A 23,234-nucleotide genomic window follows, 5' to 3' on the forward strand; every position below is an offset into this window, starting at 1 on the left:
TATCTATGCCGTCAACTATCACCTTGAATTAATCCAATAGTGAGACACATACCATTCCACTTAAGGAGGATATTTTACCCTATATATCAAACACTTCTTAGACACCCAACTCACTCAGCTGAAGAGCATGAAAGTGACGATGTTTCTGTTAGTTTTGGACCAATATACTACTTGATCATCGTCCAGGATGGACCGAAACGTTGCATTTCCTGTATTTTCAGATGTATGGGTTTGGTGTCTGACTTTGAACCCGGCTACTGTGACTTACTGTCTGTATCTATATTGAATTGTTTCTATTCTTTTGTGTATTAATTTACTTATTCAAAAGTTTCTGATTCTACTCCTGATATGTGGAATTAACTAACCTGAGGCCCAAGTCGAGAGACACTCTCGCTTCAGAGAGAAATAATAATTTAAAATATCTATAATATCACCAAAATATAAACCTACACCCTCACATTAACTCATCACAAATAACCTCCCATAACTCATTTGTCACTCAACACCGTAGTCATTAAGAACAATACAATAATACACTTCATTATAAATAAAAAATGGTGTAGTCAAACATTGTCTATGACTACCAGGTTCAATAACAAAAAAATACAATATTATCACTCACAGTTTTCAAAATAAATATACTGCTCATATGAATATAGACGAGTTGGTGTTATAAAGCTTTAGAGTTACAGTAACTTGAGCTCTTTACGGCAGGAATGTAAACATAATATTGGAACATTTTTACAAACTTTTCAATGAAGCTGATATCTATTGTTTGTAAACAAATGTCACACAATCGCGTTGTTCCTCATTCATTCATATTCTTGTGGTGACGGAGTGCAGCTTTCTCTTCTTCTTGTGATACTAGAAGCTCCTCTTCCTGCTTCCCTGAACCCTGTCCATGTTGTTGTTGTGGCCGCAGTTCGAGCCCAAAGGTGACTGTCAAGAGGTAAAGATGCTTCGAACCTTTGCTTGAAAATATTGGTGTCCACAACTGGATGGGTATTCATTTGACCCTGCCGGCTTCTGTGCGGACTTTTGTAGGCTTATTTTACTAATTTAAATACAGTGAGATACGTTTTAAATACGTTTTAAAAAGTTTTAATTATGTTTTAAAAATGTTTTAAATACGTTTTAAAAACGTTTTGAATATGGGCTAAAAACGTTATACTCAGCCCTAACCTTTATGCACTTAACCAAATCTAATTAAACTAATCCTAACTGCTCTATCCCCTCCTCTCCCTCAGTATGTTGCAATTTTAACGGAATTTACCATTCCGAAAAATTATGCAACATACTAGTCATATATTAAAAAAAACGTTTTGTTAACGTTTTCTATGGTTAGTCTTCGATAGGTTTTTCGTACGTTTCTCATTCGTGAAAACAGTTACATTCTTTACGTTGTGGGAAATATAGAGAGAAGGAACAGTTAAATGTGACTTATTCTGACTTATTCCAGGCCGATGATGTGTATGATTAACGAGAATAAAACGAAAATATGCTTTTTCGTTTGCTTTTCTCGGTAGTGGTATATCGCCCAGTAGCTCTACTTTGTACTGTATATCACCCGGTAGCTCTACTCTGTACTGGTATATCACTCGGTAGCTCTACTCTGTACTGTTATATCACCCGGTAGCTCTACTCTGTACTGGTATATCACCCGGTAGCTCTACATGGATCTGGTATATCACCCGGTAACCCTACACGGTACTGTTATATCACCCGGTCACCCTATTCTATACCGGTATATCTCCATATTCATATAATGATTATTGCTAGTATAATAACTACTGGATACGTTAACAAAACCCACGACACTAATATTCATATCCATCATTGTAATAATGTATATAATGTAACTGGAGAATGTACAATGGCCATGCGGTGAGCGTCACAATTACTGGGCTGATGTCACAACACACAGATGAAAAAAAAACATGACTTTTCGGTCCATTATAGACCATTAATTTACGAATTTTCGATTTGCTAATGGTCCTTTTGGACCGAAATCTCGTCACTTTACTCTCCTTTCGCATTTATGTTTTTTGTGTGTTTATAAAGAACATGAATTTTCCATACATAGCTAATTTTATATGTACAAAAATTTATGAATAAACATGTTAAATCAAAGAATCTATATTTATCAAAGTGAATTGGTCATTACGAGATTGGCTAATGAAACTAGAGCTTCTCAGAGTCTGTTTATCACTAACAAACCCCTAATGGAACCGATAGATATCCATTGATATCGATAGAACCGATATCAGTATCTCACAATCCTTATCCTGACCCCTTCCAAGTGCAATATAACCAGGCTAGCTGCTTCTGCTCATAGGTACCTTTGCCCTTCCCAAAAAGGGAGGGGAACAGAGTCATGAGGGGTCATAGGTCATAGCACTGACCTATCACGGTAAGGTTGACCCTGGCGTGGGTGGTGGTGAGCCGCTTGTAGTCAACTCTGCAGCGATACACAGCCTGGTCAGGGCGGCGGGTCTGGTTTAGGACGAGGGCGGCAGGAATAGTGGTCATGCTGAAGTGAGCTCTCTCTCCCAGGATCTGCGGGTCGGCCCATTCCTTGGGCCGAGAGTACACGCCTAGCCGCACGTCGTAGCTGGAAGAGGAACACGAATTGGGTTAGTGGATCCCCGAAGAGAGAGAGAGAGAGAGAGAGAGAGAGAGAGAGAGAGAGAGAGAGAGAGAGAGAGAGAGAGAGAGAGAGAGAGAGAGAGAGAGAGAGAGAGAGAGAGAGAGAGAGAGAGAGAGAGAGAGAGAGAGAGAGAGAGAGAGAAAGAGAGAGAGAGAGTGTGTCTATGGAAGAGCAGTGTCTGTAAGGAGATAGAGGGGACATAAAAAAGAGTTAGCGGTTGTATGAGCTGAATAGAATAAATATTCTAGAGGGGGGAGAAGGATAGCTACTATAGAAAGAGACAGACGGATAATTAGAGCCTGTGGAGGGGAAAGAGAGGGGAAAGAGAGAGGTGAGAAGGGAGAGAGGGGAGTTGGTCAATATGCGGCTGCATGGAAGGGGAAGCAAACAGGAGAGAAGAGACTGTGTGGATAGGCGACGTGAGGGTAGTGATAGCCACCAGGATAGAAGCTGAAGGGAAAGAGGGGGAAGGTAGAGGCCTCCTGTAGAGCTGTCAGAGCAGGAGAACACGTCCCTGGATAGATAGGCAAGGGGAAGGATACACCTGTCCCTAGGGAGAGCGAGAAAGAAACCGGGAAGAGAAATTTCCATGTAGAGAGAGGGAGAAGATGGTGAGAGAGAGAGAGAGAGAGAGAGAGAGAGAGAGAGAGAGAGAGAGAGAGAGAGAGAGAGAGAGAGAGAGAGAGAGAGAGAGAGAGAGAGAGAGAGAGAGAGAGAGAGAGAGAGAGAGAGAGAGAGAGAGAGAGAGAGAGAGAGAGAGAGAGAGAGAGAGAGAGAGAGAGAGAGAGAGAGGAAGGGAGAAGCTAATCTTCGTTACAGGAGAAAATACAAAAACATATATGAAAGGAAATAAGGCAATTACCTCGTGATTTATAGAGACAACTGAAATATAAATTTTATATCAGTCGTCAGTCTATTCTCAGGCACTGCTTGTGCAAGCTGCTCTTATCATCCAGGTATCCTCAGGCACTGCTTGTGCAAGCTGCTCTTATCATCCAGGTATCCTCAGGCACTGCTTGTGCAAGCTGCTCTTATCATCCAGGTATCCTCAGGCACTGCTTGTACAAGCTGATCCTGTCATCCAGGTATCCTCAGGCACTGCTTGTACAAGCTGCTCCTGTCATCCAGGTATCCTCAGGCACTGCTTGTACAAGCTGCTCCTGTCATCCAGGTATCCTCAGGCACTGCTTGTACAAGCTGCTCCTGTCATCCAGGTATCCTCAGGCACTGCTTGTACAAGCTGCTCCTGTCATCCAGGTATCCCCAGGCACTGCTTGTACAAGCTGCTCCTGTCATCCAGGTATCCCCAGGCACTGCTTGTACAAGCTGCTTCATCATTCAAGTCGCATTTGTAATTTTGTCCGGGGACTGTAATCACAAACTTTTTTTTATAAAGTAATTTAATAGTTATTCATGTTTTGTATAGAGCTAGGTATTGAGGTTTGTATATTAGTTTGTTTTGTATACATTTGCATTTATAAAATAATGTAAATGTCTGTCTCAAACATTGTTTTGTATTTACAGAATGATATAAATGTCTCTTAATCTATTTCCATACCTTTAATTAATGCTGAAAATGTCTATCAAAATTTACCGTGTTCCTAAAGAATTCTGTAAATATATATTATTTTATATCGTCTTGCACTTACGGAATGCTGTAAACGTCTCTCTCAAAAGTAACTTAGAACCAGTGGTATATGAACGTTTTACGACTCAAATAATGTTTTCCTCATGAACACAACGTCACCACATGCAGACGAGGAGTCACAATAACGTGGCTGAAATATGTTGACCAAACCACACACTAGAAAGGGAAGGGACGACGACGTTTCGGTCCGTCCTGGACCATTCTCACAATCGACTTGAGAATGGTCCAGGACGGACCGAAACGTCGTCGTCCCTTCACTTTCTAGTGTGTGGTTTAGTCAACACAATGTCACCACTGTAACTCTGCTTGGATAGTTTTTGTTGGATTTTGTTTTTAAATGTTGAATTGACAATAGTGCTAGACTTTTCGGCATATCATCCTCCGTAGGCTTATTTGGGACTCGAATCTACAGTAATGTTTGAATAATGTTATCGAATGGAGGTGACAAGGAGGGTTTTAATGCGTGATGAAGAAAATTTTCTTATAATTGATGTTAATATGATTTACAGTGTGTTTGTGTTAGCCAAGCAGAGCAAGGCATTGAGGGAGGGGGTACCGGGTTGAATATGTAGGTTGATATGTATGCAATGTGTGACGGTGGTGACCTTGTGTTAAGCGTGTGTATGTCATGTGTGTGTAGGAAGGGAAGGGAACTATCAGGGGAAAAGCGCCAAGCCATTACGACTATATAGCACTGGGAAAGGGGTTAGGATAAGGATTTGGGATGGAACGAGTTGAGGGAATGGTGCCCAACCACTTGGATGGTCGGGGATTGAGCGCCGACCTGCGTGAAGCGAGGCCGTCGCTCTACCGTCCAGCCCAAGTGGTTGGGGAATTATGTATAGAGAAACTCCCCCAATACCTCCCCTAAAGCATATTCCAACTGTCAATCATTATACTTGGAAAGCTTAGAACCTTCTTTCACTCTCCTGAAAGTGATTTAAGATAGCTGTTAAATCAATCAATGATTTCACCATGTTATGGTACAGTTGACTAGGGCGCGTCTGTGAACCCTCAGCACATGGATTCGAACCCTCAACAAGATTCCTGTCAATTTATACGACAAATAACCAAAGTTACAGACTTTGAAATGAAGAATGACAAAAGGGAAACCTGTCAAAGAAAACGCTAAGAGGAATAATAACAGAAACTTCAATGAGAGAAATGTGAATACTTTTTCATCTCAGAAAATCCTCTCTCTTACACAGGGATCTGAGTTCGGGGCTCGAACGTGACAGGAACACACACTATGGCTCTCCCCTCGTATTAACTCCCGACAAACAGTCCATCCTCTGAGCTGTGCCCAAAGGCTTCTTAATCCAACAGCCGTTGCCTTGTTTATCAACTGAAAACAGTTCACACATGCAGCACGTCCTCATCAACACAGACCAAATGCTCGTTAATCTACCCTGCCAGAACCACCTGGTTTATTAATAATGTTCGTTCACGTGCTCTCTCTGAATGATACCTTTTTAAAGGCTTCATCAATGTACTGCAAAGGCCCAGCCAGTACTCATCAGCCAGCCCATCCACATCAACCAGCCCATCCACATCAACCAGCCCGTCCTCATCAACCAGCCCGTCCTCATCAACCAGCCCCTACTCATCAACCAGCCCGTCTTCATCAACCAGCCCGTCTTCATCAACCAGCCCGTACTCATCAACCAACCCATCCTCATCAACAATACTCAAATGCTCATTAACCCACTCGCCCTTTTCATGACCTGATCAGAGGTCCAAGAGCGACCGAAACGTCGACCCTTTTCGCTACACGTGTGTGAGTTGGGCTACCGTTCCCTAGCGACGCTTTTGTGATATATTCTCTCAATATATTCATAACTTAGGAGTGGTTTTTCTATATGTATGTTATTATTGCTGGCGAATACATCTTAGTTTGCGAAGCTATCTGAGCTCACCTGTAGCTGATTGAGCTCACGTGTAGGTATTTGAGATCACCTGTAGCTGTCTGAGCTCACCTGTAGCTGATTGAGCTCACGTGTAAGTGTTTGAGATCACCTGTAGCTGTCTGAGCTCACCTGTAGCTGATTGAGCTCACGTGTAGGTATTTGAAATCACCTGTAGCTGAATGAGCTTACCTGTAGCTGATTGAGCTCTCGTGTAGGTGTTTGAGATCACCTGTAGCTGTCTGAGCTCACCTGTAGCTGATTGAGCTCACCTGCAGCTGATTGAGCTCACCTGTAGCTGATTGAGCTCACGTATAGGTGTTTGAGATCACCTGTAGCTGTCTCAGCTCACCTGTAGCTGTCTGATAATTCCCTCCTCCTAAGCACTAACATAGCATTATATTGATACCAAGACTTCATCAACACAGAAAAGGTCCTGAATCCCTTATAAACAATATGAACAACAATCCTAGAATGGTGGCTGTGGTGAATGGTATTTTGCCCTTAATTGTTTGCTATTTTAGTCAAGATTTATTTTTGCTGTATGTAGTGTATTATTATGAAGAGGAATAGAGATGTATCGATCCTTATATCCCTTCATAATTCTCACTATTTGTCTGAGCGACCTAATAGTTTGCTTCATATTGAAAGAAGTAATGTTTAAAATGGATTATAAAGAACCCAAAATGGTATCAAGTGAGTAAAAATTAAAAAAAAAAAAAGATGTTGGGTGTATATGCGCTGAATATACACCTTGCTTTATATGTATATATACCAATGACCAATCACCTGAGGGCTATAAGGCTTGCATGTTTACCTCGGCCTGTAAATGATCTTAGCAGCTGTCTTTGACTTTTTGATGCTGTTAGCAGCTGTCGTTCATCTTTAAATGCTGTTAGCAGCTTTCGCCCACTTGTAAATGATCTTAGCAGCTGTCTTTGACCTTTTGATGCTGTTAGCAGCTGTGGCTCACCTGTAAATAGTCTTAGGAGCTGTGGCTCACCTGTAAATAGTCTTAGCAGCTGTCACTCATCTGTAAATAGTCTTAGCAGCTGTCACTCACCTGTAAATAGTCTTAGCAGCTGTCACTCACCTGTAAATAGTCTTAGCAGCTGTCACTCACCTGTAAATAGTCTTAGGAGCTGTGGCTCACCTGTAGATGGTCTTAGCAGCTGTGGCTCACCTGTAAATGATTTTAGCAGCTGTTTTTTACTTTTTGATGCTGTTAGCAGCTGTGGCTCACCTGTAGAGGGTCTTAGCAGCTGTAGCTCACCTGTAAATGGTCTTAGCAGCTGTGGCTCACATGTAGATGGTCTTAGCAGCTGTGGCTCACCTGTAAATGGTCTTAGCAGCTGTGGCTCACCTGTAGATGGGTGTAGGCACGTGGTCCCGGTACCAGAGTACCAGCTGGACGGAGTCGTCACTGTTAATGGTGGAGATGTTGCAAGGCAACACTGCCGGAGACCCCGCCACCGCCACCGCCGGCGTCACAGGACCTGTAGTGGAGAGAACCACACACCTGTTACACACCTGCAGGTTTACACGAGAGAGAGAGAGAGAGAGAGAGAGAGAGAGAGAGAGAGAGAGAGAGAGAGAGAGAGAGAGAGAGAGAGAGAGAGAGAGAGAGAGAGAGAGAGAGAGAGAGAGAGAGAGAGAGAGAGAGAGAGAGAGAGAGAGAGAGAGAGAGAGAGACAGACAGACAGACAGACAGACAGACAGACAGACAGACAGACAGACAGACAGACAGAGAGGGACCTGCTATATAGACAGACTTTGAACTTGGAACTCCTGAGTCATTTAAACCCTGAACACAAACCTTTTCTCATCCAATACGTCTCCTTCCTAAAGGAATCGAACCATTCGTTTAAAATGTGAAGTATTTGTACAAATTATAACACCTTAATATTAACGTTTTAAATCCCCCCCCCCCTCTCACTCGATAGGTAAAGTGCATTGCTTGGGTTCATTCAGCTCTCACTAGGGAAAAATAGTTGTTAGAAATGGTTGGAAATTAATACAAGCCACAGCGTAACCACATCGTAACCACATCGTAACTATAACGTAACCATATCGTAACCACATCGTAACCACATCGTAACCACATCGTAGCCATAACGTTTTGAACGGTACTGCCTCCTCAGAGCTGTAGGAATGCCATGTGAGATTAATTGGATTGTTATGAAAGAGCTACGTGAACTATAGTGGCATAGTTAACCTGTAACTAATAGTTACACTGTAACTATAGGGTTGTACTATAATTAATGACTATACAGTAACTAATTGTTTTACTCCAACTAAGTGTTGCACTGTAACTACGTTAAAATACAATTATAGAACCAAAGACAAAGCAATCATAACATCATAATACAACAGAGAATGTTTGAAAGCAATTTTGTAATTCTGTCATTATAAATTATATTATATATTAACGAGGTTTGCAAGCTTTTTTATGTACACAAATGGAATAATTTAAGTTTACATTTTCTCTCGTGTGTATTTATATATTGAGAACTTTATTGAATTATTTCATTACTATTTTATTAACAACCTTTTGTTTAAAATAATGGATATTAATGTAAAATAATATCAGAGAATATTTATATTATTTAAGATTGCATTAGTGTATTGGTAAATATTGATTTTAAATGATTTTTTTTATTTGTATTAATAATGATGATGTGATGAAGATAGACGGAGTAGCAATGGGCTTCACTCTAGGAGTGTTATTTGCTAATTTTTACATAGGCACCATCGAGGAAAGAGTTTTCAATAGCAGGTACAAATCAAGTAACAATGGGTATAAATTGGATAAGTTTAGATTTAGGACAGATTTGGGTAAATACTGGTTCAGTAACAGGGTTGTTGATTTGTGGAACCAAATGCCGCGTAACGTGGTGGATGTGGGGTCCCTCGATTGTTTCAAGCGCGGGTTGGACAAGTATATGAGTTGGATTGGGTGGTTATAGATAGGAGCTGCCTCGTATGGGCCAATAGGCCTTCTGCAGTTACCTTTGTTCTTATGTTCTTATGTTCTTAAGTATATATTGCCGTTATGTGGACGACATATTTATAATAATAAAAGACTTAGAAGAACTAACTGATCTAAAAAGCCATCTAAAAGGAGAGTCCGGACTCCGAATCAGCCATGAGAATAGTTACAATAACAGTCTACCTTTCCTGGATGTGTGAATAACAAAAACAGGAGACTCTCTAAGCACCAGCGGATACACCAAGTCTACAAACATAGGATCATGCCTAAACGGTAGGAGTGAGTACCCTCAAATATCTAAATTCAGTGTTCTCAATGCTTATATTCATCGAGCCCTTACCCACTGTTCTGAATAGAGCAACGTTACCTTACCTTGACGTTACCTTGAGGTGCTTTTGGGGCTTAATGTCCCCGCGGCCCGGTCGTCGACCAGGCCTCCTGGTTGCTGGACTGATCAACCAGGCTGTTAGACGCGGCTGCTCGCAGCCTGACGTATGAGTCACAGCCTGGTTGATCAGGTATCCTTTGGAGGTGCTTATCCAGTAACGTGAGTAGGGAGTGTTAAACGATAGCACAAGTACTGGTAAACAATGGCTATAATAACCACGAGATCATCACTACTATAAGATAACACCTGGACCGGTGGTACAATCCTGTACCAAGAACAGAAATCACAATAGCGTGATGCATCAAATGAACAAATTTACAAGGATTTCAGTAGTTAGTAAAATTCAGTAGAATTTCTGGTTGCAATTATTATACCATGTCATAGCTCAGTCGATTAAGGCAGCGTCTGGGATGCTCTCGGACGTAGGTTCGAATCCTCGTCACGGCCCTTGTGGATTTGTTCAGAAACTACAAAACCGCGACTAAAATTATATTACAAATCCACCACCAGTGTCTTGATGTTCTGAAACCTTAAGGGGACAGGCCGTCTAATTACCCTAGCACCTGACTTATGTTTGTGTACTTAGTTCATTTACCCATCACCTTAATTTACCTATAAATTTTTTCTCCTTTCTCCTGACTTACTTTTGTGTGTACCGGGCTTCCTAGTGTTGTTAAATCAGATGTTCCCTTTATATTTAGTCTAGTGAACACTGTGCCTCTATATCCGCCACGAAGATTATCTTATTAAAACAAGACTAAAACCGGTGCGCTAAAACAGAAGCGGAAAAGAAACGGGAAAAAAGGAGGAAACCCCACTTCTACTGAAAACTTTGGACCCAAAAACCACAATAATAAGATTATCACGAATAACCGAACTCACTTACGGGCTCGCCATACCCCGTGCTACATGGACATTTCGTTCTGAGTAGCTGAATCTAAAACAACAACATTATGTTTTGTGATACACAGCTCGTGTTATTAATGGCTGTACATCACAACCTGCCCACAACCTGTGTTTGACCTGCCCGAAACGCTGCGCGTACTATTGGCTTTACAAGATTGTAATTACCATATTATGTATCCTCACAATCCCAATGTACCTTCTTGTATATATATAAATAAATAAATAAATAAATAAATAAATAAACAACACGCCCGTGCCACCTCTTGGGTGGCTTAATCTTCATCCATCAATCTATGTCTTGTTATTCCTCACTTGAGAATAACCTTGTAGGTTAGAAACGGTGTAACATTATAATAAGTATACAGTTATTTTTTTTTATTCTTTGTCACCCTTAACCAAATATATATATATATATATATATATATATATATATATATATATATATATATATATATATATATATATATATATATATATATATATAATATATATATATATATATATATATATATATATATATATATATATATATATATATATATATATATATATATATATATATATGACAGTGTCAGACCACGAAGGAAGAACTGAAACAGAAATTTCCTTAAGTACTTTCGTATTTAATAATAGATTTTCAGAAGGGTGAATATATATATATATATATATATATATATATATATATATATATATATATATATATATATATATATATATATATATATATATATATATATATATATATATACAAATATATTATAGATCTTTTAAATAATTACACAGATAAAACTTATTTTACTTGTCCAACAATAGGACATTACATAAGGCTAAATATTTATTGTAAATTGTCGTTGAAAATTTATGTGGAAGCAGAAAATATCACGGAATATCCCTTGTGTAAATTGCAGAAGTTTTATATAATTTATTGCGGCTATTTCCCTGGGCCATGTGTCGTTATTTCAGCAATAAATATGTGATGATCTGTATTCACATTTCATCTGCATAATTTTAAGAGCTGCTAATATTTTTTTACCTATAATATGTGTTGATATTAATGCTAGTATTATTATTATTATCAATATTATTATTATTATCAATATTATTATTATTAGTAGTAGTACAATTATTATTTCCTGAATTTTTTGGTTTCATTTATAATTTTCAGACTATAATTTAACTCTAGATCTTAAGTCTAGATCTTAACTCTAGGTTAACTAGACTCTAGATCTACCTAAACCTGGCACCATCACAATGTAACCACACTATGGAACATACCAACTAAACTAAATTTAGTTATGCATCTAGTTGAGAATAGATTTCAAAGTTCTGAATAAATTTGGCAGAAATAATCTATATCTTCAGAGTCTAATTGAGTTATATGGATCATTTTACCAATAATGATGAAATCATAGGCGCTATGTCGTTCATAGATGACATATAGACTGTTAGATTTGGACAGTGTATAACTAGTTAATACATTAATGTAGAATTCTTGTTGGAAAATGTTGAAAATGAGGTTGTTGTTGACCTAAGTCTCAGGTCAAGGTGCTTGACCTGAGTCGTCTATAAAGTCTAAAGTCTTCCCTAGTATAGGGAAGACTTCGAAACCTATTTTGGACCCAAGTCATTTAAGGCAAAGCGCCTGGTAATCACCAGGTATATATATATATATATATATATATATATATATATATATATATATATATATATATATATATATATATATATATATATATATATATATATATATATATAAGTAGCACCCGCACATTGTCATTTGTAAACAAAATATATATTGTTTAAAAGTGTAAAAACTGAACATAAAGCTAATTAAAACTTGCAAACTCTGAGTGAGTGGTGTTGAAGGATGAGAGTGAAGAGTTGTGGGCCCCTGACCACACCCTTGATGGGTCCCTTAGGGGTCCCCCATCATACTCCACCTGAGTATTGGAGGGTGAGAGGGAGAGGAGCCACACCACGCCCTCCTATACCACAGGAAAGGGGGGAAGGGAGGATGGAACACACTCCATGCTGTTCCATGATAGATATGGCAATTTTCGTATTGGCTCCCCCTTCTCCTTCCCTCTTCCATGCTATATAATGGTAGGAAAAGGGTAGGGGTATAGAACCTACATGATATACCTAGATAATTGGGTGAATGGAGGGCTGGTGCCTCAATTCTCCCATTAGTTTGGAACCCTAAGCAGGCTTCTCTTGGGTGACAACGGTCTGAACCCAACATAGTGAAAATAGGGGGTTAGCTGATGAAACCTTCATCAGGGTATTCCTACATAGGGAAGGGGCGCGGTGGAAGCCTGAGCCACGCCCCATCAGGGCGGGGAAGGGTGAGGCAGCCGGCTCTTCCCCCCCCCATCAGGCAGCCAGAGGCCCCCATAATTAGCGTGCACGTGAAGGCAATCTGCAGGCATTAGGCATGGTTTGGGGCTACGCTTTTTTTTTAAGTCACCTTGAAATTAAGGGTTTTGCTTATTTAATTAGTATATAATTATTAGTTATTTGGTTCCAAATTCATAGATTTATTTTATTTATTTATGTATATTGAATATATTTAAACGATTATATATATATATATATATATATATATATATATATATATATATATATATATATATATATATATATATATATAAATGTATATATATATATATATATATATATATATATATATATATATATATATATATATATATATATATATATATATATATATATATATATATATATATATATATATATATGTATATATATTATAGTGTATTTGTGTGTATTCACACTCACTAGGAGAGGCACCAGGTTGCATCATTTGGTATTCCCTTCAGTACTTAAGTTAGTACTTCATTAAATACCTCTCGAATAAATATATAAATCGTAAATCGAATATATATTCACTCCCAGGTCGATTGCCTCACGTCGTTGCTCACTATGTACCTTTCATCAGATCTCCTGTCACCTGTTCCAATTTCTATCACCTCACACTTTCAGGTGTTAAAGTCCAGGAGTCATTTCTTAGACCAACTCTGATGCTTGTCTAGGGTATCTTGGAGAATCTCTCATTTCTCATATGGCTTGACTCTTCTCATTAGTTTTAGCATCATCTGCAAACACTGACATATGGGAATCAAGTCTTGTATTTAGATCATTAACATAAACGAATTTGAGCTCCTCACTGTGACTTTCTGACTTCCGTCTGTTAGGTGTTCTCTTATCCAGTCGGGAGCCGATCGGCCGAGCGGACAACTCGCTAGACTTGTGATCCTGTGGTCCCGGGTTCGATCCCGGGCGCCGGCGAGAAACAATGGGCAGAGTTTCTTTCACCCTATGCCCCTGTTACCTAGCAGTAAATAGGTACCTGGTTGTTAGTCAGCTGTCACGGGCTGCTTCCTGGGGGTGGAGGCCTGGTCGAGGACCGGGCCGCGGACACTAAAGCCCCGAAATCATCTCAAGATAATTTCAAGAAATCCATGAGAGAGCTCTTACATGTACTCCTACCTGCCTCTTAAGTTTGTGTAGTAGTCCCTTATATGCAAAGACTGCTACAAAGTCTGTGTTAAAGGCATTTTGACACTCCAGAAATTTGCAGAATGCTTATCTCTGTCATGCTTTATTTTCTTCACTGTATTATACAACTCCAAAAATGATATATACATTCCAAATCCAGTTTAAATGTATAACTTCACTTATTATTTTTTTCAAGTATTTTGCAGGTGATTGACAATGATTTGATCTGAAGTTAAGTGCCTCCTCTTTAATCTTTTATCTTATGAATTTGTACGATATTTGACTTCTCTCAACAGCTGGGTAAATCATACTTTGCACTCGAATCATTAAATGATCAATGCTACAGGAATATTTAGAGCCTGTGCTCCTTCTGTTAGTGTATGTGTGTGTGTGTGATCACCTAGTTGTATTCACCTAATTGTACTCACCTAATTGTGCTTGCGGGGGGTTGAGCTTTGGCTCTTTGTTCCCTACTCTCAAACCGTCAATCAACTGGAGTACAGATTCTTGTACAGATTCTACTGGGCTCTATCAAATCTACATTTGAAAATGTGTATGGAGTCTGCCTCCACCACATCACTGCCTAATGCATTCCACTTGTTAACTGTCACTGAAAAAATTCTTTCTAACGTCCCTGTCTGTGTGTGTACTCACCTAGTTGTACTCACCTAGTTGTGCTTGCGGGGGTTGAGCTCTGGCTCTTTGGTCCCGCCTCTCAACCGTCATGTGTGTGTGTGTGTGTGTGTGTGTGTGTTTACTAGTTGTGTTTTTTACGGGGGTTGAGCTTTGCTCTTTCGGCCCGCCTCTCAACTGTCAATCAACTGTTTACTAACTACTTTTATTTTTTTTCCACACCACACACACACCCCAGGAAGCAGCCCGTGGCAGCTGACTAACTCCCAGGTACCTATTTACTGCTAGGTAACAGGGGCATTCAGGGTGAAAGAAACTTTGCCCATTTGTTTCTGCCTCGTGCGGGAATCGAACCCGCGCCACAGAATTACGAATCCTGCGCGCTATCCACCAGGCTACGAGGCCCCTGTGTGTGTGTGTGTGTGTGTGTGTCTGTGTGTGTGTGTGTGTGTGTGTGTGTGTGTGTGTGTGTGTGTGTGTGTGTGTGTGTGTGTACTCACCTATTTGTACTCACCTATTTGTGTCTGTAGGATCGAGCCTTGACTCTTGGATCCCGCCTTTCGAGCATCGGTTGTTTACAGCAATGACTATGGTCCTATTTCCCTATCATACCTAGTTTTAAAATTATGAATAGTATTTGCTTCCACAACCTGCTCCTTAAGTGCATTCCATTTTCCCACTACTCTCACGCTAAAAGAAAACTTCCTAACATCCCTGTGACTCATCTGAGTTTCCAGCTTCCACCCATGTTCCCTCGTTCTGTTACTATTCCGTGTGAACATTTCGTCTATGTCCACTCTGTCAATCCCCCTGAGTATTTTATACGTTTCTATCATATCCCCCCTCTCCCTTCTTCTTTCTAGTGTCGTTTGTCACAGATCCCTCAGGCGCTCCTCATACTCCATCCCTCGTAGCTCTGGGACGATTCTCGTTGCAAACCTCTGAACCTTTTCCAGTTTCCTTATATGCTTCTTCAGATGGGGACTCCATGATGAGGCGGCATACTCTAAAACTGGTCTCACGTAGGCAGTTTAAAGCGCCCTAACTGCCTCCTTACTTAGGTTTCTGAATGATGTTCTAACTTTTGCCAGTGTAGAGTACGCTGCTGTCGTTATCCTATTTATATGTGCCTCAGGAGATAGATTAGGTGTTACGTCCACTCCCAGGTCTCTTTCACGCGTCGTCACAGGTCGACAGTTCCCTTTCATTGTGTACTGTACTCACCTAGTTATACTCGCCTAGTTGTGTTTGCGGGGGTTGAGCTCTGGCTCTTTGGTCCCGCCTCTCAACCGTCACTCAACAGGTGTACAGATTCCTGAGCCTATTGGGCTCTATCATATCTACACTTGAAACTGTGCATGGAGTCAGCCTCCACCACATCACTTCCACTGTGTGTGTGAGTGTGTGTATGTGTATGTATGTGTGTTAATATGAGTATGCGCTCGCGCGTGTGTGTGTGTACGGTCAATGCGTCTTTCCTGAATGAAAAAGCGTTAGGTTAATGGGAGGTGTTCATCTCTGCTAAGCGCCGACAACTCTCTGTAAATCACGAACTAATGTAGGCTTCTGAAAGCTGGCAAACACAGCACACATAAATACTACATGTTAACGGAACAGACGGCCGCCTGCACGAACCCTAGGCACTGATTGGCACTGATTGGCACTGATTGTTCTTGTTTTATCCTTGTTATTGTTGTTGTTTATGGCTCGCTTGACAGGCTGCAGCTACGAGTTTCATTGTAAAAAACTTATTTCTCTTGATCTGAAAGGTTAGTTCTCTTAGAGGTGTTGTTAGAGATCTGTTGATTCCTCTTGTTCTCGGAAGAGGGAAGTGATAATCTTTTCGCTGATTCATGATATCTATGGCTCAGAATCTTGTCATTGCAGGACGGGTTGCAATGTGGCATTCGGTGATTCTAGTCTGTGTCTTGAAGTGATGCAAGGATGAATCTCCACGCAGCATCCAGTGACCCCAAGATGAATCTCCACGCAGCATCCAGTGACGCCAAGATGAATCTCCACGCAGCATCCAGTGTTGCAAGGATGAATCTCCACCCAGCATCCAGTGACCCCAAGATGAATCTCCACCTAGCATCCAGTGACCCCAAGATGAATCTCCACCCAGCATCCAGTGACCCCAAGATGAATCTCCACCCAGCATCCAGTGACCCCAAGATGAATCTCCACACAGCATCCAGTGACGTCAAAATGAATCTCCACGCAGCATCTAGTGAGGCCAAGATGAATCTCCACCCAGCATCCAGTGACGTGAAGATGAATCTCCACCCAGCATCCAGTGATGCCAAGATGAATCTCCACGCAGCATCCAGTGATGCCAAGATGAATCTCCACCAGCATCCAGTGATGCCAAGATGAATCTCCACCAGCATCCAGTGAGGCCAAGATGAATCTCCACACAGCATCTAGCAACTCCGGATAATAAGATTCATACCAATGTTGTCAAAACAAGTCAAAATACAGAATGACATATTCTCGGCATGAGTTTTCTGGCTGTTCATTTGGTTGTGATGTATATTGTGTCGTGGAGATCCTCCTCTCACGTGTGTCTCTTACATGCTGAAGTGTGTTTACAGTGAGCCGAGTGTGGGAGCTTGACCAGTAACGCATGAATCAACTGAGACCATGTGGGCTTCGGAGTACCAAGTGTGTGGGTTCGAATCCTCATAGTTCCTACCGATTTTCCCATTGATATTCTCTCTCTCTCTCTCTCTCTCTCTCTCTCTCTCTCTCTCTCTCTCTCTCTCTCTCTCTCTCTCTCTCTCTCTCTCTCTCTCTCTCTCTCTCACACACACAATATAACTCAATAAACAACCTTAACCCTATTTATCCTCAACAATAATAACATTAATTGCAAACGTCGTCATTTTCAAGACAACATCTTATATTATGAGGGTCAGTTCTTAAGTTTAAATGTCATATACACTTAGAACACCTTACCAGGCAACGTGCATTATAAACTATTAATTGGCCATTTTCTGAGGCGCCTCCATATAATGTACTTGTGTTAATATATCGACAGTCATATCAAAACTCTACGGATGCCAATTGCCAGATTTGACTAGCCTTGCAAGGCATTGGAGTCGTCTTGCTCTTGCATAACCCAGGTTCGTCTTCCCTTGGATCCACTGTAATGCTTTTGGAACTTATTAAGTACTAACGACACTCAAGACAATTTGTGGCTCCTATGTACGATGACTTAGTCATGATCGGACACACAAGACCACTGTTGACCAGACCACACACTAGAAGGTGAAGGGACAAAGACGTTTCGGTCCGTCCTGGACCATTCTCAAGTCGATTGTGAATCGACCCATAAGACCACTGTTTCTTGAGGACACTAAACTGTCGAAGCGAGTGAATTTCTGCGAACTTGATGAATACTTGATGTCGAAACGAGAGAACTTGATGAATAACTTCCCTAATATGATTACAACAGCCATGGTAACTAGGCTGTAACCACGAATACAGCTCCGTGCCTACAGTATCCTACTTGAGGACCACTTTTATCGGAGCACACATCCATCTTGATGCTAGTCTTGACACTTGACTTTCTGGCTATAAAAACACCCCGAACTTTAGAGAGAAGGGACCAGATACACGAAGCAGTTACGCAAGTACTGTCGAACGTGTACGTCTTTCCTCAATATTTGACCGCTTTGGTTACATTTATTAAACAGTTAACAAGCATGAAAACTTCCCAATCAACTGTTGTTATTGTTATAAACATCTTCCTGGTGCTTCGGAGCTCATGAACTGTTTAAGAATTGTAAAAAATGCCGCCAAAGATTGAGAAAAGATGTACAGGTCCGTAAGTGTTTGCGTAACTGCTTCGTGAATCTGGCTCCCAGGTCTGCATGCTGTACAGCTTCCCAGGAGATGCTCGCTACTTATTTTAAAATCGTTCGGTTCCCAAACCAATTCTGAGGTCAACCAGATACTTTCAAGGGCGGAGCCTACAGATACACCCCATTCTCAATGACGTATTGACAGTGATTGACGTCACCCAGTTATTTACGGATTGGGTCCAGTGCGGTGAAGCTTCCCAGGGGCACGTCCCATTGGCTGAATATTATCACGTGACTTGATGGACCTCGTTATTTTTTGTGACTACTGAGTCGAATACCTTGTCACTCTTGTGTCGAATATTTCGTCACTGTTGAGTCGAGTACCATTTTGTATGACGCCAGAGGTACCTCGCAAACAGAAAATGCCTTATAGCATGATTCCTATTTATTTCTATTCCAACGGAACAAATACAATCTAATACAATCCTAAATGGTGATTGGTACGACGACTCGACAACTGCCACTCTGGTCGTCCACCAATCGCAGGTGTTAGAGAACGACTAATTATCCTGAATTATTTAAGCAGTTTCCGCCCTAGCACTCGCAAAATAATTTATATAATTAGCACACAATTTTGCGTTTAATTGAGCTGAAGAATCTATTTAAGTATTAATTCATCGACATTATAAATTAATTATTCGCAATAATGATGATGAAATATTAAATTTTATATATGTAGTGGTGGTACCCCTGGTAGTGGGTGGAACACGAGATGGTACCACTGTCAGGGATGGTATCAGAAGTGGAACACTTGTTGGGGGGGCTGAACCACAGGTGGTACCCATGTTGGGTTGGTACCACGAGTGATACCACCTGATTGGGATGATACTAATACCGTTACCTCTGCTGTGATTTTTCTGGTTACTGGTTACCCAATTACTGGTGGGTGAACAGGGGCGATATTGAGTTATCACAGCTTAATATCATCCACTTGGGCTGGACGGTAGAGCGACCGTCTCGCATCATGCAGGTCAGCGTTCAATCCCCGACCGTCCAAGTGGTTGGGGCACCATTCCTTTCCCCCCGTCCCATCCCAAATCCTTATCCTAGCCCCTTCCAAGTGCTATATAGTCGTAATGGCTTGGTGCTTTCCCCCTGATAGTTCAATTCAATTCAATATCATCTTGTCATTTGTGTTCAAATTAGGAATTCTCGGCGTATTGGCATTACTGTAGTGGAAATACTTTGAAGAGAAATGCCGTGGAAGTTACTGAAAGGGAAGGGAACTATCAGAAAAGGGAAAAAGCGCCAAGTCTTTTCGACTATATAGCCTATATATAGGAATATATATAGGCTATATATAGCCTATATATATATATAGCCTATATATATATATATATATATATATATATATATATATATATATATATATATATATATATATATATATATATATATATATATATATATATATATATATATATAGCCTAACCTATATATAGGAAGAGGTCAGGATAAGGATTTGGGATGGGACAAGGGGGAAGGAATGGCGCCCAACCACTTGGGCGATCGGGGATTGAACGCCGACCTGCATGAAGCGAGACTCACTTCATCTTACTAAGCCAAATATTTATCATAAAGCATAATACAGGAGAGGATCACAAACAATAACAACAAAAGATACTCCCGGTTTTTACAAGAACGTGATAAAATGGTAAAATATAAATTGAAGCCATTTGGTGGGATCGAATCTCAGTATTTCCAAACACATGTTTGTCTTGTGTTTTATTTACAACTCAAATCGTGTCTAAACTACCACATGGCTGAAACTTCCCCAGTTCCGTAATTATCCTCAGTTCGTCCTTAGCACACTAAGAAAAACCAATAAACCTTTTCAGAAATTTACTCAACACAACAGTATTGGAAAAACTAAATAAAATCGCTAGCAAAACCTGACAATACCAACAAAGTATAATATAAGACCCCATTAAAATATCACATAAACAATTTATTTCGAGTGAATAGCTTGAAATAATTTGATTACTTGAAGTTAAAATGCAGTTTTAAAAATATTATATTATAAATACAGCTCATGTAACTATTATAATTCAGGAATGAGGCTATAAATTCCGCCTACAAGAATTTCCAGCAAGATTGTAATGATACACTTAGAATATTCATTTCATATAAATATTTTATGTCTGTCAAAATGGACTATTTTCATTAAAGCTTTCCGCTGAAGGCACTAGCTATCTCTTATTTAAATTAGGGAGTAAAGGGACACCATCCTCCTTAGGCAGGAACCTGGGTCTGACAGCCTGTCTTCACGTGTCCATATTCCTTCTCTGTGTTACAGCTTCCATCCTACTGATGGAGGGAAGAGCAACGTCTGACGAGGATGATGAAGGATGCCTTCCCCCCTCCCTTATCCTTTCCAGTGACGCTGTTATATTATATATCAACTGTCTAGATATATTTTTCTCCCTGGGATGTTTCGAGCTGACTGCCATGAAATATCACAAAGCCTCTGAACAACACGAAGGAACTATCAATAGCGTGGGATTATCCGGCGAATGACGGGATTGTCGTCCACATCCCGACGGAGGACGAAAGCTGACAGGTGTTGTCACTCACTGTCTCACCTGTTGTCACTCACTGTCTCACCCAGGGTTCGATAACCCCTGCCAGGTGTCACCGGAAGACTCCAAACGGGTTCAAGAACTGATATTAGTCGTCTCTCACTTGACTCACCTCACATTGAGCCCAACATTGTCAGGAAAATTGAGTACTGTTTTTCTCCTCACAATATTCGAGTAAATGAGCTAAACAAATCCTGTATTTGCAAATATATTTCAGGACTAAGGTCAGGCTCCACCTAACCTTTAAGATCAAATTTATTTTAAGTAAATTATCACTTGCATCTTTTAGATGAGAAAATTATATAATTCTTGCATTGTATTTTATAACATGATCGTTTGTGTATAAATAATATATAATATCTGGTTGTTATTTACAATGAAACGAAAATATATTTTGCTTCCATAAGGTAGATATCGTTTGTTATCTCTTAAGATGTTCTGTTGTTTGTAAGATAATTTGTGTTGCCTGTAAGATTATTTGTGTTGCTTGTAAGATGTGTTTTGACTCTAAGATTGTTTATTTTGTCTGTAGATACATGTTGCTTTCAATATGTCCTGTGTTGCCTGTAAGATATCCTTGAATGCCTGTAAGATGTTCTCCATTGCTTGCTAAATGGCGTGTGTTGCATGTAAGACGATCTATGTTGCTTGCAAGATGTTATGTATTATCTGTAAGATGTGTGTTGTCTGTAAGATAATCAGCGTTGCTTGTAAGATGATCTGTATTGCATGTAAGGCATTCTATGTTTTCCTGTAAGATGTCTTATTTGACTGTTGTTGCTGTTGTTAGCTCTCGCTCTTAATATATGTCTTAAGTCTCTGTTGCTGTGTCTTCAGTTCCAACTGATAACTTTGTCTTGCCCAGGAGGACTAATAGGTTCTTTGAGTGGACACTTATAGTCATTGCATTAAGCAATTCAAAAGAAAGTTAATAAGCATTTCCCTATATGACCCCATTTTGAAGTGTGGCTCAAGAAATAGGTCTAGTTAGTTTGTAATTGGTAAAGAAATAGGTCTAGTAGTTTGTAATTGGTAAAGAAATAGGTCTAGTGAGTTTGTAATTGGTAAAGAAATAGGTCTAGTGAGTTTGTAATTGGTAAAGCAATAGGTCTAGTAGTTTGTAATTGGTACAGAAATAGGTCTAGTAGTGTGTAATTGGTAAAGAAATAGGTCTAGTGAGTTTGTAATTGGTAAAGAAATAGGTTTAGTGAGTTTGTAATTGGTAAAGAAATAGGCCTAGTGAGTTTGTAATTGGTAAAGGCTTTAAATAATGTTAGGCTATACTCGTAAAGTTCAGTATTTTGCTGACTAAAACATTAACATATACAAATGTTAGTAAGCTATTGAATTACTAATCGCTAATTACGTCTTGAGCGTCTTGAGTTGTAGTAACCTGAGGTTTGCCGAAGATGGCATGCCAGGTGCAGAGTATTGGGAACATTAACCTTAGGCATTTCTGTTATTCCTTTTTCCATATATTTCCAGTGATGTAGACTCCCCTTAACATACACATACTACTAGACCTTATATTAATATTTGTCTAAGGTTGAAGAATGGATGTGGGTCAGGCTATCTAAAAAAGAGAGATTAGTATCTGGTATGTCAGGAACATGTGTTACACGTGGTTTTGTAGCTGTACAGGTAGTTCATGAGACGTGTCTTAGTTTAGTAAGTTTCTTTGTAGTTGTCTTGGCTAGACTCAGCACGTAGTTCTTAAGGTCTGTAGTGTTGATGCCTGCGAACCACAACCCGTTTTTTGCCAGGCCTTTTTGGCTTCGCTCAACATCTTCTAGATCTTCATTTAGCCCCGTATCTCATGCCTTACCTCAGGTCTGGTCTGACTCATACTCTCACTCAGCTCTGAGCTGACTCATGCTCTCACTCAGCTCTGAGCTGACTCATGCTCTCACTCAGCTCTGAGCTGACTCATGCTCTCACTCAGCTCTGAGCTGACTCATGCTCTCACTCAGCTCTGACCAGACTCATGCTCTCACTCAGCTCTGAGCTGACTCATGCTCTCACTCAGCTCTTAGCTGACTCATGCTCTCACCGAGCTCTGAGCTGACTCATGCTCTCACTCAGCTCTGAGCTGACTCATGCTCTCACTCAGCTCTGAGCTGACTCATGCTCTCACTCAGCTCTGAGCTGACTCATG

General features: G+C 40.2%; 1 protein-coding gene across 1 annotated transcript in view; it reads right to left on the reverse strand.

Moving 5' to 3' along the window:
• The window catches only part of LOC123748978 (synaptogenesis protein syg-2-like), a 108,794-nt gene that overhangs the window by 22,690 nt on the left and 62,870 nt on the right, over positions 1-23,234 (reverse strand). The window contains exons 2-3 of the mRNA XM_069334863.1: positions 7,563-7,695; positions 2,403-2,611 (exon numbers count right to left, since the gene is read on the reverse strand). Coding sequence (XP_069190964.1) covers positions 2,403-2,611; positions 7,563-7,695 — 342 coding nt within the window. The remainder of the gene's footprint in view (positions 1-2,402; positions 2,612-7,562; positions 7,696-23,234) is intronic.

Source organism: Procambarus clarkii, chromosome 4, assembly GCF_040958095.1.
Source record: "Procambarus clarkii isolate CNS0578487 chromosome 4, FALCON_Pclarkii_2.0, whole genome shotgun sequence".
NCBI lineage: Eukaryota > Metazoa > Arthropoda > Malacostraca > Decapoda > Cambaridae > Procambarus > Procambarus clarkii.